General features: G+C 42.9%; 1 protein-coding gene across 7 annotated transcripts in view; it reads left to right on the top strand.

Annotated features, from left to right (window-relative positions):
- Positions 1–16,065, top strand: part of BACH2 (BACH transcriptional regulator 2) — a 277,018-nt gene that overhangs the window by 250,268 nt on the left and 10,685 nt on the right. For 6 of the 7 annotated variants that reach the window (XM_075126582.1, XM_075126583.1, XM_048844992.2 and 3 more), the window contains one exon: positions 4,786–11,865. The exons of the other annotated variant lie outside the window; for it this stretch is intronic. In XM_075126582.1, coding sequence (XP_074982683.1) covers positions 4,786–5,265 — 480 coding nt within the window. In that variant the 3' untranslated portion in view covers positions 5,266–11,865. Of the gene's footprint in view, positions 1–4,785; positions 11,866–16,065 lie in introns of those variants that run through there. 7 annotated transcript variants of the gene reach the window in all.

The raw sequence follows: 16,065 nt of genomic DNA, 5'->3' as shown, positions 1-16,065 counted from the left end.
ATTCCAGTTTGATATGCTCTTCTTTGAGTGATTGCTCATGTGTTTTCCACAATAGGTGTGCATGCTCACCACGTGCACTGGTGCCAGAAGTGTCTCCCCTAGTAGTACCATTAGGGGGTGATTGACTCCTGGAGTGGTGCAGGCCTGGCGTGGTGTAAGGGGATCCGCGCGCTGCCCCAACCCTCAGCTCCTTCTTGCCACCAGTGAGGGTGCGTCGGAACTGCTCTGCTCCAGCTTTGCTGTAGCTCATCTCCAGAACCGTCTGTTCGTTCGTTTGTTCAGTGTTAGTACCTGCAGTTAGCTGTTTAGTTAGTTTAGTTAGTCAGTGAGCCTGGGCCGGGACATGCCCAGCACCCTGCGGTTTAAGTCATGCCACTCTTCTAGCGTTCTGTGCCAAGCAGTGACCCGCACACAGACTGTTTGCGCTGCTTTGGAGAAACCCATGTCAGCGAAAGGTGCAAGATTTGCAAGTCGTTAAAGCCTTGGACCAAAAGAGAAAGGGACATTAGGCTCTGGGCCATGCTGATGGAGTTGGAGCTGACCCCGACCCCGGGACACCTCTCCGAATCGTTATCCAGCGCTGCTCCGAACCAGTCGGTACATGGCGACCCTCCAGTGCCATCGACCTGTTGGCACCGCTCCCTGTCCACGGAGCATGCCAAGAGGGCCAGGAAGACTCTCCCTTTCGCAGCGGCACTGAGAGAAGTCTGGGACAGAGGCTAGGCCCATGTCAGGCAGTCCTCGATCCCCACCACAGGATCTCCCATTCAAAAGGAAAGCTCTGTTTCTGGAGGAAACAGATACAAGGCTGCAGGGCATGAAAGACTCCCGCACGACCCTCCAGACTCTGAGCCCCTATGTCCCGGCTCCAGCAAAACCTAAGTTCAAGCCTCAGCAGACTCCCGCCCAGGCTGCCCTCCCGAAGTATGAGGCCTCCCATAAGAAGCAGCAGGACTACAAGAGACACCCTCACAGGCAGTCTCGGCCTGCCCCCGCCAGCATGGGTCCTCCAAGGGCAAGCAGGCGGGGAAAAGGCGTTTTTGACAGGACGCTTGGGGGCACCGCACCAGTCCTCATCAGGGATCCACCCCCAATAAAGCTTCCCTTCTCCAACTGATTGTGTGCTTTCCTCCCAGAATGCTCATGGCTAACCTCGGACTGATGGGTCCTCAACACCATCTCCCAGGATTACACCCTCCAGTTTACTTCCTCCCCACCTAACCACCCCCCACCCCAGTCCCCCTTGGGGGACCCCTCGCATGAAGCTCTGCTCGAGAAGGAGGGGGGGTGGCTCCTAGGTCTGGGAGCGATAGAGGTGGTGCCCAAGAAGTTCATGGGCAAGGGGTATTACTCCTGTTATTTCCTTATCCCAAAGGCCAAAGGGGGGCTCAGGCCCATCCTGGACCTCCGAGGTCTGAACCAGTACATGGTGAAGCTCAAGTTCTGCATGGTCTCCCTGGCCTCCAACATCCCCTCCCTGGATCCTGGGGACTGGTATGCTGCCCTCGATCTACAAGACGCATACTTCCACATCCACATATTTGAGGGACACAGCACTTCCTCTGTTTCGTGGTGGGACAGAATCATTACAATTCCTCCCGTTTGGTCTGTCCACTGCCCCCAGGGTGTTTACAAAATGCATGTCGGTGGTAACGGCCTACCTCAGATGGCGGGGGGTCCAGATATTTCCCTATCTGGACGATTGGCTTGTCAAGAGCACCTCCTGGTCGCATGTGAGGGATCACGTGGCGCTCCTCCTGTCCACGTGCACCGCCTTGGGCCTGTTGGTAAAAAACACCAAGTCCCATTAGTCCCAGTCCAACACATAGAGTTTATCAGGGCGCTCCTGGATGCAGTGTCAGCCAGGGCCTCTCTCCTGGCAGACAGATTCAAGATCCTGAAAGTCTCATTGACTCCGTCGCAGGGTTCCTGGTGACAACAGCCAGGGTTTGCCTACAACTCTTGGGTCACATGTCAGTGTGCATGTACATGGTCTGTCACGCCAGACTCAGGATGAGGCCCCTCCAGCTCTGGTTCACCTCAAAGTTCTCCCAGGCCACGGACAGGATGGGCAAGCTCCTCACTGTGCTGGACTCTGTGATCACCTCCCTACGGTGGTGGTCCGCCCCAAACAACATGCTCCAAGGGGTCTCATTCAGGGACAGGGCCCTGTTGTTGGAGCTGGTGTCCGATGCGTCGGAGGGCCCATGTGGGGAACAGTCTTTCATAAAGACAAGGTCCAGTTCCACCCACATCCGGCGTTCTTCCCGAAGGTGGCCTCCGCCTACCACATGGGTCAGGACATTTTTCTACCAGTCCTCTGCCCCAAGCCTCACGCGTCCAGTGAGGAACACAGTCTCCACACGCTTGATGTGTGGCGGGCTCTGACTTTCTACCTCAAGCAGACCAGGCCATTCAGAAAGTCCTCGCAACTGTTCATCGCCTCAGCTGAGCATGCGAGGGGCCAGCCGATTTCCACTCAACGGCTTTCCAATTGGATCACATTATGAATCCGTTCCTGTTATGAGCTGGTGGTTGTCCCCCCGCCACCCATTGTGAGGGCACATTCCACTTGGGCGCAGGCCTCATCGGCTGCCTTCATGGCCCACATCCCTATCCAGGACATTTGTAGGGCCACCACGTGGTCTTCAGTTCACACGTTCACCTCGCACTATGCGATCGTCCGCCAAACCAGGGATGATGCCGGCTTCGGCAGGGCTATCCTCCATCCTGGGAACTTGTGAACTCCTACCCACCTCCAACAGATATAGCTTGTAATCACCAATTGTGGAATACATATGAGCAATCACTCAAAGAAAAGACAGTTACCTTTTCCGTAGCTGGTGTTCTTCGAGATGTGTTGCTCATGTCTATTCCACATCCTGCCCTCTTTCCCCTCTGTCGGAGTTGTCTCTCAAGAAGGACCTGAGGGTGGGGGGAGCGTACAGCTCCCCTTATACCACGCCAGGCAGGCACCACTCCAGGGGTCGCTGGGGGGTGCTCCCCCCTACGGGTACTGCTAGGGGAAAAACTTTCGGCACCAGTGCACGTGGCGAGCACACACACCTGCTGTGGAATAGACATGAGCAACACATCCTGAAGAACACCAGTTATGGAAAAGGTAACTCTTATTCCGATAATGGGTCTGAAGCTGACATAACAAATTGATGCCCATTGTTGTCTTGCAGCTAACTTTCATACATGCACTTTTTTTAAACGATCAAGAGCATCTTCAATATATAGCATGAATTACTGGGTGAAATGCAACACCTTGTTTAATGGAGGCGGTCAGATTAGATGATCATAATGGTCCCTTCTGGACTGAATCTGCTTTTTTTTAAACTTTGTAATTTCAGGCCTTTTCTTTACATTTTAGCAGCTTTTTGTATTTTTGACAGTATTTTTAATTAAGATAAACCCTGTGGTCTCCTTTAGAGTGTGTATGTGTATGTGCACTGTCTGCCTACTCAGCAATACAAATTGTCAGAAATGTATCACCCTGGTTCGCCACTCTCTCTATTGAACACAGAGTTCAGTCCCAGATCTTTGTCCTGATTTTCATAGCTCTGCGTGAACTGGTCCTGGCTACTTGAAATTGTGTCTCTAGCCCTGGCTACAGCCACCCAGAAGAGCTTTGTTCCGCTGGAATAATGAAACTATTGTCTAATGAGAAGAGACTTATGAGGACAGGAGACAGCTTTCACCTGAGCCTCTAGAACTTGCTGCCAAACAAAAGAACCATGACCATTAACTTTGCTGCACTCAGAGCAAATTATAAAACCCAGCTATCCTTATTCTTGCTTATACCTTAATATTTTTCTATGTTAATTAAAAAAACAAAGCAAACCTGTAAGCATGTCCTTGCCAGCAGGGAAAGGAGAGAGATCTCACTGGTGTGTTTACTTGTGGGACACATACTGGTACGATAGTGATAGGTGCCAATATAAGATCCTAAGTGGAGGGATCTTAGATAAATAATGCAGAGGTCAAGTGTGACCACAGTTCACTAGTTCCTAATGGCTAATGTAGAAGAATTGCTCATCTAATTCACGTATAATGAAATTCACTCGTGGTGCATGAGGGCAGCATGAGATCTTCTGCATCACATAAGGCTCACTTAAAAGATTTGCCTGAGAGAGCACAGCGTACCCCGTTTGCTACAATCTCCCTGGAAGTCACACATGCCAGCTGCACACAGGCAGGAACAGAAGCCCGCAAAAGGAGCAGGCTCTGGCAGGGACCACGGGATCACTTTTCCATTAGAGCCTGTGGTCCCAACAACCTGTCCAACTCGTGCAGAAGGGTGTAGTTATTTGTAGGCTGGAATGTAAACCACAGAGGGAATGCACAGTTGTCCCACGGACTGATCTTGGGTTTTAGGGTAAATTTTACTTCCCCAGCCCTTCCTCATTCCATCTGCTTAGAACCCAATTTCTCTGACTTTATGCAGCTAGTGGATTTCTCTCATAGAAAGTAGTCATCTTCCAAAAGTGTGTGTCCTGTGACCACAGTATGACTGAGGAAAACAACGGCCTTCCAAGAATTAGTGGCTTTATTCTCTTCAAACCAAACATCTTGCAGATGGTAGCATGCAATTAACAAGTCCATGCAGAGCAGGTGGAGGATGAAGTATTGCATGTGTCTGTGACTTACTCTGTGCCATACAAAATCAGAATGTTGTCTGTAATTTTACACAGTGGATAAAGCAACATGTAAAACTGGAATAGAGCCTTAACTGCAGTCAGTGGCCTTTTGTGAAGCTAAGATGCCTTCTTTCTCTTTCAGGTGTGTGAGAAAGAGAAATTACTGTCTGAAAGGAACCAGCTGAAAGCATGCATGGGAGAATTGTTAGATAACTTCTCATGTCTTTCCCAAGAAGTGTGTAGGGATATGCAGAGCCCTGAACAGATCCAAGCCCTGCACCGATATTGCCCTGTTCTCAGGCCTATGGATCTACCAACAGCCACCAATATCAACCCTTCACCAGCTGGAGTAGAGCAAAACCTAGTGACATCCCAGTGTGTTGGGGAAGGCATGCAGTGCTGCTCAGAGCAAGACTCTGTGCAAATAGGAGCTCACTGGCTACCTAACAATGTCTCAGAAAATTGTACAGCTGAAAGAGGGCTTGATGGAGCTGCCCAAGGTACTTACTCAGAAAGAGAGCTTCCTCTAGAACAGAGTAGCCAAACAGTGACAGTAGACTTCTGTCAGGAAATGACTGATAAATGTACAACAGACGAGCAGCCTAGGAAAGATTACACCTAGTGACTTGTAACCTTACATTACACCTGGTCAGGTGTTCTTCAGTCAGCCAGTGGCAGCATTCATTTGTTGTCTAGAAGAACGTATTTGGTGCACACTACAGTGGTCTTAGCAGCAATACTGTTTTTAAGTATTCCCTCCTCTCTACAAGCAGGAGTTATCTTCACAATGGTGCTATCCCTTGCTCAGGCAGGGAATTAAACAGTGGCAACACTGTCTGTTTTTGTATGTTAATTTCAATCTTAACAGGGATGGACATAACACCTCTGAGGACCCCACTGCAGCTTTTTTCTCGGTGACCCATGTCACAAAACCCTAACTCAGGAATTTCCTCTGAATGTTCAATTTTTCATTGAAGACAGCTTCTTTACACATCAAAGTTTTATAGCGAAACTGTACATATTATATATAATATATATATAAAATATATATATCCATATGCAAAAGTCCCTGCATGCCTCAATTTTTCTCATCCTACAACTGGAAACTTTCATTTATATTGTATAAACAAGTTCCAACATTCCTTTTTTGTCTTTAATGCTAGAAACTAGTTTGGTAACTTGTTACATGATTTGTTTGGGTTTTTTTTTCTTGGTTCACAGTTCAGCAATATCATTCAGTTTGTACTTATTTATAAAATTTTAATATTGGAAGCTTATCTGAGATTTTTATTATAGCCAGGTTTTTGTTTTTGGCACAGCCATTTTGTGCCGTTTGAGCAATGTGGATTTATTTTATTTTCTTGCAGATACTGTACAGTAATGGTCAACTTTGCCACTTGCACTGAGTTTCTGGTCAAACCTCTTTTCATAATGAAGTTGTGACTTCAGTATAACTTGAGTATACTGTATTCTTTACTTTATAGTTGAAAGAAAATTATAAAGTTTTAGCTAATAGAAAAAACACTCAGGAGATGATTATGTAGGAAGAACAATCTTGCCAAATACTGAATTCACCAGATAATGTGTAAAAGAAAATCTGCTTGAATATTTTTATATTCTTTTTCTTTCCCAAACAAAATTTAAACGCTGTTAATGATGCTTTTGGACTATATGGTAAGCTGTATTTTGCTCTTTAATCAAATATAAAAAGCAGCTCAGTCAAGCATATGTTCCTAAATTGGGGTCCAAGGTCCTCAAAGCCCATCGAAATAAATGGAAACACACGCATCAATTTCAGTGGGTTTTGGATCAGACCCCGAATCTGCACCCCTTCCCAGGCAAGTAGTCACTACTCGTACATATAGTCTAGTGGCTCTCAACCTACTTACCATTGTGGGCCACATGTGCAGCTCTCTTGTGTGTTTTGTGGCCCACATCCACACAATATATATACTACCTGTATGGACCTGAGGATGTCACATGGGTTGCAGCTGTATGCTGAGTGGGCCACAAGCAGGCCGCAGGTTCAGAACCACTGGTATAGTCCCATTGGCCCTGATTTTGATCTCCCACCAGTTTTACCCAGTTGTTACTCCATTTACTTCAGGAGACTTACTCTTGATTCTCACGGGTGTGAGATCAGAATCAGGCCTATTGAAATCTATCTGACTAGTCATGTAGGAAAGAATTGCACGATCAGGCCCATTACTGAGACTTGCAGATGTTTGCTTACAGAAGTCAAGTGAACGCTGTATCCCCTAAGGAGCAAAACATTACCTGATTTGGTTGCTTACCCTTTGAAATGTTGTGTTATAGAATCCTCTTACTCTACAGCGTTGTCATCAGCACAAGTCAGCTTCTAAAACAGCGCTGTCTCACGGGAGACTGCTCAGAGAATTGGCTTAGTTGTAACTGTATTGAATTTGTATCTCAAGTGATCCGGTGAAACAGGTAATGAATGAATTACGTTATGATAGCGTGGGACAGCAGCTTTCCGAGCATGACATCGATGTACGGCATAGACGACAAGTTCTCGGAACCGTTTTATTATTAAGTAGTAGTAGTAGTATCAGTATTAGCATTCTGATAAGTGTATTGAATTTTATTTTGTGATCCTTTGCCCTATCTGCGCCAGGGTGTGTGACTAGTACTGAGGCTTTATCCTGGACAACACCACCCATGCTCTACAGTTGACATTGTTCACTCTTGCTGCAAAATTGACCAGCTGGGCACACCTGTTTGAAAAAGCAGCTTTTCACAAGCACTAAGTGACAGTAGGTTCTGTTGTGCTAATGTTTACACTACGGGTGTGTCCTGGTGCTTTTTTGAGGCACTCAGTAAATCAGCATCTTTTCCTGGAGGAGGAATCAGCTCCCTCTCTCCTCTATTTTTGTGTTTTGAGATTGTGCTCATGGGCCATCACGGACTTGCCAGTCTTGCTTCTGCTCTCTTCTCCCAAACGACGGTAGCCTAGCTACAGAGGAGGAAATGCATATAGCATGTGCCATGTTTGTTGAAAAATGTTTTTTTTTCTGCATGTACAAAGAAATTAGTATATAATGTAGGATATGTGATTTTTTTTAAAAAAAATCATAATTTATGTTTAAGTATTAACCGTTTCTGTGCAAAATCCTTATCTTTAAATGTTCAGAGATATCCAAATGCCACAAATTCCTAATTCACACAGTTGAAGAAGGGGGGACGTCATCCTTTCTTCTAAAATATAGAGATCTAAATATATTTGGAACACTTCCCACCCCTCCAGCCATGTTGTGCAGGAAACTGATCTAGAAGCTCTTTCTGAGGAATTTGATTTTCCTTTGAATTCATTGACATTGCAGAGCAGCTCTGTGTTTTGCAGAGTTGTCTTGTTTCTGTGAGACCATAGTGAAAGCTAGAGTTTAAAACTAAATGTGAATCACATTCTAGCGTCATAGCTATTTTTTTGGTCAACTGACAGTATTTTAAAGACTTTCTGTCGCCTTTTTTTTTTTAAGTGACCTCCTATATATAGATAGATAGATACAAAGTTTGAATTAGCTTCCTGGCATGAAGATTTACCCTGCTAACGACTCATGTGCAACTGGTACTCTTGACCTCATTCCAACTGTTAAAAACAAACAAACAAAGCCACCACAGAACGTGTGCTGCAGCTCTTGGGATCGACCCGGCTCACTCTGGTGCTGGGCCTCCTGGTTTTCTTTTTCATGGGAACTGATATTTAAAACCACTGCTCAAATAAGTGTGTGTGTGTGTGTGTGTCTCTCTCTCTCTCTCTCTCTCTCTCTCTTTTTTCAAGCTTTTCGTGATGTTTGATTTCATTCTTCGCCATTAGAAGTGACTGATTTGTCATTGCTTCCTTGACCTATATATTTACACACATATGTTTTTGCTCTTCTGAACCATGTGGCTCTCAAAACTGTTACTGGGTTAACTTTAAAGGGAAACATCTGGGAGAATTAGCTTCAGAACTGGACACGAGTCGAAATAAACAATCTGTGGTGAGATATTAAAACAGTTGACCAAAAAATGCAATTTTTAAAAAGTTAACTACAATATTTAGCAAATGAAGGGGTTTAGCCAACAAAAATGCATCTTTTAAAATAAGGGTCATGCAGTTATTCATGAAGAAAGCTGCAGTTTCTGGTCTCTAATGTAGTGCTTTGAAATTTTGTGCTAGGGTTGTCATGTTGAATGCTGCACCAATATAGCATGAGTGTGAATTCTTGAGCATCTAGCTTTGTCCAGTCTACATCTAGTTCTCCTTTTTATTTACCTTTGCTATACTTGTATTGCCAGAAAACCTCATTTCATTTAGGCTTATTATACTTGTGTCAAATGAATACTACATTATATAATGTATTTGTTTCTCTGCGTTATCTGGAGGTGCCTTGGAAGTAATTAAAGTTCATTAAAAGCTGATTCTGGAACAAAGAGGTAGCGATGAAAAAAAGTCAGCCATGTTATCAGGACATCGCAGTATTTATATCACAGACTTCCTAACATATGATGACTCAGGCGTCAGAGTTTGATGCTGCAGTATAAAACTATTATTTTATATATTGTATGTGTAATTTATTATGTCTTTCTAAGGATATATGCTGCTTATAAGATGCACTATATTTTTGGATCTAATCCTTGTATTTTTCCCCCCCAAGGAAGTAAAAAAACGTTGTGTTGCAAAGGCAAACCACAGTGATTAGTATGCCAACTGCTGCCTCTCTTTAAAAGGGAGAGTGGGAACTAGGTAAAAAGAACTTTGTCAAACAGAATAACTGGCTGCCAGAGAAGTTATTAATGCTGATAGTATGGTTGTTAATCCTAACTTCAACACTTTGTCGAGTCTTTATTTTAAAAAGCTTAAATAGAAATACATATTTGTATAGTTAGATTTTTAACATTTAACCTTATGATTGCCAATGAAAGAAAACAACAAACCTGTATGCTGGAGTTGGCATAATCCTAGAAGAGAAAATTTGACCCTTTAAGGAAAACATGACGAAACACTCTAATTCCAGAAGTTAGATCACTTCCTCATTGGTGTCATATATTCCATTGCTGTTCATGTTAAAATAGAAATAAGTCTGGGATTAGAGAACAGAACTGTAGTGTGTTTTACCATAAAACATAGGGAATATTAGTCAAGCCTACAGAAGCTTGTATTCTAATCTACTTCAAATCCTCCACAGTTAAGCTGATTACCTTGATTTAAATGAGGAGCAATCTTTTCATCTCCTGCCAATTTGAAATATGTTTTGTGGTGATTTGTTAGCAGGTTCCATTGTCTACATTTTCATCATTTTAAATGTTTTAAATCTTTTAGGTTCTGTCTAGGGAAGGTTTAGCTTCAGTAAGAGCAATGGAGTTGATGATGTAGCCAAGAGGATCTGCTGAGTATGGCATGTCTTAATGTTTCTAGTTATACCTTACTTTAGATAAAAATAACACAAAGAATTTATATTCTGTTGCCTCCTACAACATATAATGTGTTTTCTCTACCCATCAAAGTTGTATTGTAGTTTGTCTCTGCCAAGGCAATCCAAAACTTAGTTATATATGTAGTTACAGTTCGAGTGTGTCTGTTCACCTGTTTATAATACATATATGTAGATTTATAATACTGTTTGGAATATTTCATGACACAGGCATCAGAGTTGATGCTGCAGAATACAATAGATGTGTATATACATGTGCATTCAAAAAGTGTCTTTATATAAAAAAATCTATTGTTGGTGGATTGTAGAATAATAAATTATTCTCTTTAGTGTGAAAGATATAATGGCATTACTTACAATGACAAAGTGTACAGTATTTTCCTACACTCCACCAAGATAGGTAGTATTTATGTCAAATTTTTTACTGTAATACACATATAATGCTGCCATTGGGCAAATAAAATCCCCTTTTTTGGCAGTGAGGAATCCTTAAAACGCTTTTTAAAACTGTGACATAATAATTAGCCAAATCAAACAATAGGAAAAATAACAGTTGGGTAAATCCCATTCTTATTCCAGTTTTGTTAACTTTATATGAAATAGGCATTCATGTAGGTGTAATCCACCCACATGATTAAAAAACACACATGCAATGCAGAAACTGTCCCTTTGGGCTGATTAGGGGCATACAGAAAATAACTGACTCTGAAAAAGTAGATATGACAGAATTGTCAGTATTTGATTTCATCTGCTTCTTAGAACTGGAGATGGCTCCAAAATCAAACAGGAGGATGCTTGGATCCACAGACTTTTGGGAGAGTCCAGAATCTGAACTCAAGGCCTAGGTTTCACACCTGGGCCCATCTCTATAACAGGGCCAACCCAACAATCCTAAAGTTTATGGTGTGATGGGGGAGCAATTTCATTATCTGGATTGTTATTCTCTCTTGGACCCATCATACTTAGACCACCGCATTTTCCTGAGACAATGTTACCTTGCATTTGTACTATAACCGAGAGAATTGTATGTGTGTAGATACTGTACCAGCTACTCATGCTCTGACCGAAAGTATCTGGATCCTTCAGACTAGCAGAAATTATACTAAACACTTTGGTGATCTTTGATGCTTGTTGTTTGCTATTAATTTCAAGCATCACCTTCTGATTTCAAGAGTGGAATTGCCCTAAGAGTTTGTTCCAGAACCAGTTGGATACAAGTGCACCTCTAATATATGCCTTACAGATTTCAGAGGCCATATTCAAAACAGGGTTTTATCCGTGTATGCAAGGGGGTGCAACCTCTCTTCTCTTCCTCCACAGGTCAAACAGTATATGGACAGTTTTCACACATATCTACCTGTATAATCCTCTGTACCTCTCATAACTGGTCAATGACTGTAACAGGTTACATCAGGTGTTTTTCTACTTTTTACACAGATTCTATGCGATTAATGTAACTTAATTCAATGCATCATTTTATTGTACTAGTTCTTAAGCTTGTCTTTATTTTTTTCTAGGTGACTGTGGTTTCTTGTGATTTTTATTGTATAAACGAGATGGCTGTTGATGCTTATTCTCTGTTACTAAGAATTTTTACCTTTTTGGAAAAAAAAGCATTGTTATGAACTAATGAATTTAAAACTCATTTACTCATTGTAAATACAGTATTGTGCGCAAAAAAAAACCTTTCCATTCATTTGAATTGCTAGTGTTAACTGAATTTTGTCTAGACACCATTTCTGTTGATGAAATAAAGACATATCATTATGTATGATATATCAACTTTTCTTGCCTCTGAAATTAATGTCCTATTTATTAATGCAAGAGTAATGGTTTAATTTCTGGAGGATATATGAAACGTGGTTAATCCTTGACCACATGACAACCTCCACCTATGTAGGCCCAGTACAGCACGACTGGTTATCTGTGCTCCAGGCAGGTCCATTGCATGACTACCAGAGGTGTGTTGCTGTATGACTGAGTGCACAGAGTAACTCACATAACTATATCCCCATAATACTGATTCAAGCTAGTTCTGCTCATCCTTCGTTCTCAACATCACTTAAGTAACCACTGTATTTTTTAACAAAACCTAAGAGAAAATAGAATTGTTTCTATGGAAATGCAAAACAAAGCAAAAATTCCAACCCAGAACAAACAAGCAAACAAAAATCCTTGCAGCATTTGCAACCCAAACATTGCAGCATTCCACGAATGAATGGAAATCTGGAAATGAGACTGGCTGACGTGTTAGCATTGTTCAAGCTGAGAGGAATGCAAAAAATAAAGAGCGTAAACAAAAGAAAGTACGTTATATTGTTTTAATAATGTTAAAGGTGGTGGTAACTCAGACAAGTTTACTGCGGTTTTTTAAAGTCTCTTAAGCTGCAAGCCCCCCATCACATTAAGATTGCCAGGAAGAAGGAGACAGCAATGTGAGCTGCCTGCAATCCCAAGTCCAGCTGGAGGCCAGGAGCTGGCCAGCACAACCCACAAAGGCATTGATTCAGTTTGACTTAAGAGCTTGCTCAGTGCTTTGCTGAATCAGGGCCAAAGTGGGCGTGACCTTGCCAGGCCTGCTGGGAGATGCACACTAATGCAGCGCACTGCCCAGGAAGGCTCCATCGGGGGAGAGCTCCTATAAAGCCTTTGTCTTTTTATAGACAAAAAAGTATACCACAGACTGCCCGGCTTTGAGGATAAATGCCTCTGCCAGTGCTGCTGTCCCTGGAGATGTAACTTACACCCTTTTGCTTCTACAGTAGTAAACCTGGCCTGTGATGTTTAAACCAGCAGTGTCCTTTAGAAAAAAAGAGCGGTGATGCTACGCTCCAGAATCTTCCTGGAAAAGCTGGCATATATATCAGCAAAGGCCCCTTTCCTTTCAAGTTTGTCAGAAGATACTTCATCATTTATATCTCCATACAGCACAGACTCTACTCCCGGTCTGTAGTCAAGCTTTGTTTATCCGTCCGTAAGAGGTCATGGCTGCTTCTTTAGTGGCTGGGATTTTTGGTTTCATTTTTCAGTTTAAAAAACAAAACAAAAACAAAAAAAACCCAAGCAATAGCTTAACCAAACAGTGTGTAACTGAGGCATACATCCTTGAGGAGTATGGATGGAAGTAATTAAAACTAGGATAAAAGCACTATGCAAGCTCAGTGAGCAGTCTAACGCTTTTTACACTCAGTGCTTTTTTTTTTTCTTTATTTTTTGTGCTTTTTACTACTATTTCTGTGCAGCTGTCAGAGCCACAAAGGTGTTGCATGATTAGGAAGACTGACATACCAACCACCTAGCTTGCTTAAAAATGTGATTCTTCACTGGAACAAATGGAGCATTGATAACAAAGGCAAGAGATGAGAGTGTGTCGTTGAATAATGAATTGGAGGAGTTGATGAGCACGTGAGCGGGGACTGATATGGATAGTTTGGGAGAGGGTGCCTTATTTTTAAGGTACATGGGTTGGAAGTGCGATTGTCCTGGGTCATGCACATATTAGAAATCTAATTATCCAAAGCAGCTATTTCCTATCAAACAGTGAGGCCACGTTTTTTTTCTTTTTTACAGCCCATATAGGAACTGATGGAATGAACAAAAGAATGCGATCTTTATGATCCTGGGCAGATGTTTTGGGATCTCTCATTTAGCAAACTGAAGAAGAATGCATAAGCTTCACATTAAAAAGCAATCAGCCAATTTGATTTTGTGTATTGTTTTGCAGTGAGGGTGTTGGCAACGCAGGAGACAATGTCAGAGTGGAAATTAATCCCTAAAAGAATGTGAGCTTCACCTTAGCCCAGGTTGCTGAGCAGCAGCGTGGATTTAGATCTCTCTTTGTTCAACCTGGAGGACGGTGCTACAAAGTCCTGGTGTGCTGCTTTCATCTTTTATTCACTGGCTGGTGGGCCCCAGGGAGTGAAATGTAAAAGAATCCTTCAGAAAACCTTCATATCTAACTAAGGTTTCCTTGCAAACGTCTTCGGTCTCACCACTCCTTTGAAAGTATAGAGCTTGCATCTTACAGAGATAAACACTACAGGCCTAAACAACAAGTTGTGCCTCCCAAATATTCTCCAAGGAGACAATGCCATTTCTGCAGTAACTGCACACACAAAGCAGCTGCTGCTTGGTATATATGAGTGAAATCTTGAGTTTTGAAGCAGGTTGTCGGCCCACAGCGGCAGTCAGGCTACGTTGCTACATGTGATGTCATAAAACTTGGCGGTGTGTGGAGCAAGGGCTTTCTTCCATGAACTGCATCATGCTTTTTAGCTTCAGAAAAAATGGAGAGGCTGGTTTTTTGCTTCCTGCTGAGGATTGGTTCGTACACGATTCCTTGGTTTGTTTCTTGTCCCCAGAGTGGCATTATTTTTTCATGATAGATGATAGTTCTAGGAGCATGCTCTGAAAGATGACAAGAGAAAGAGAAAGTGAGACTGAGTGGTCTTAAAGAACACAGAGAGGTGTTTTTTTAAAAAAAAAAACAAAAAACACCGTTATTAACCCAGGTTCCATCAAAATATAGTTGGAATTTTTAAAAAATCTGTTTACGTTTTAATACATTTACATTATACTGCCTTTTGCGGTCGTAACAGAAAGGTCCCTCTTGCATTTATACATTAATCACTGCTGTAACTCCACTGAAGGGCCCAATCCTGTAGTCCCGATGCTGGAAACATACAAGCAAATGAACGCACAGCTTTTTTGTAGCTTTGCTAGAAATGCATGGACAAAGCTACATTCAGCAGAGCTCCAGTTTCTAAAAATCAGCCTGATCTGTATTAACGTACACATTCCTCAGACAGGAGATCCCTGAGTGCCAATTTCTTATCAGCCCACAAGTTTGTCATTTTGAGTCTGGATGGTCTGTGAACCTGCTGGATGGCTAGTTTAGTGGATCAAGTAAACTGTACAGGCCCTTGGTACTTCGGGTGTCTTCATCACAAACTACATTGGAGCACTCCTGGGCAGAGTTCAGTTTGCAGCATAGCAATAATCCAGAGCATTCAAGAATTAGGACAGTCATGTAGAAACAAACTGCACGAAAACAACCAGCAAGAACTGATGGAGGAACACAACCATAAAAAATTAATGTTTAAAGCTTTTCCAACATCTGAGTAGAACAGAGCAACTTTGCTCAGTTTGTCATCACAATGCTCTGTTTTGATGGGGCTTAGCTGGCATATTCCATGTTGTTCTGAGTATCAAACAGACACAAAACATTATTTTAATATACAGTCGTTTCCATTGGCTGGTTTAGCGCCTTAGGTTGTGGCAGGTTTCAGTTTAAACTAATGGCTGTTTATTCCATAGGTGCTCCCACAAGGCTGGTGACCATTTGTGTGTACTGAAAAGATTGTAAGAGCCCAAGCTGAATAGCAGGCTCTGCAGCTGTCTGCATTATCTCCAGTCACTACTAGCCATTTGCCCAGTGGGAAAATAACTCAAAGCTAAATGGAGAAGTAAGCAGGAGGGGGGGAAAAACAACTCTCACTGACTTCAGTAGGGCCAGGATTTCACCCATTGATACCTTCTCCCTGGCAAACGAAAATCAGAAATCCAATTTGGGCCTGATTGTGTGAGGTTCTGAGCACGTGCAACTCCCATTATCTTCACTGAGGATTGAGGACACTCAGGCCTGGTCTAAACTACAGCGTGAGGCAGCTTACGTCAACCTGATTATGTCAGTGTATCTACTACAGCCTTGCTCCCACTGATGTAAGTGCCCTACTATACCAACGTGATAACTCCACTTTCACAAGAGGTGTAGGGCTTATGTCGGTGTAGTTAGGGCAGCACAGTGTCCCTGTAAAACAGTGTTACTTACATCTATTGCCTGTCATTCTTCTCAGTTTCCAAATTTCGAGTCTCCGCTTCAAGCCGGACTGCTGCCCAGGCTCCCTGTGGGGAGCTTTGCTTCCCCCTGGGATCCTGACTCCCTGCTCCGAGCCGGCCTGCTGACCAGGCTCCCCACTCCAATCTGC

Source organism: Caretta caretta, chromosome 3, assembly GCF_965140235.1.
Source record: "Caretta caretta isolate rCarCar2 chromosome 3, rCarCar1.hap1, whole genome shotgun sequence".
NCBI classification, from domain to species: domain Eukaryota; kingdom Metazoa; phylum Chordata; order Testudines; family Cheloniidae; genus Caretta; species Caretta caretta.
This window is presented reverse-complemented; position numbering and strand designations above follow the sequence as displayed.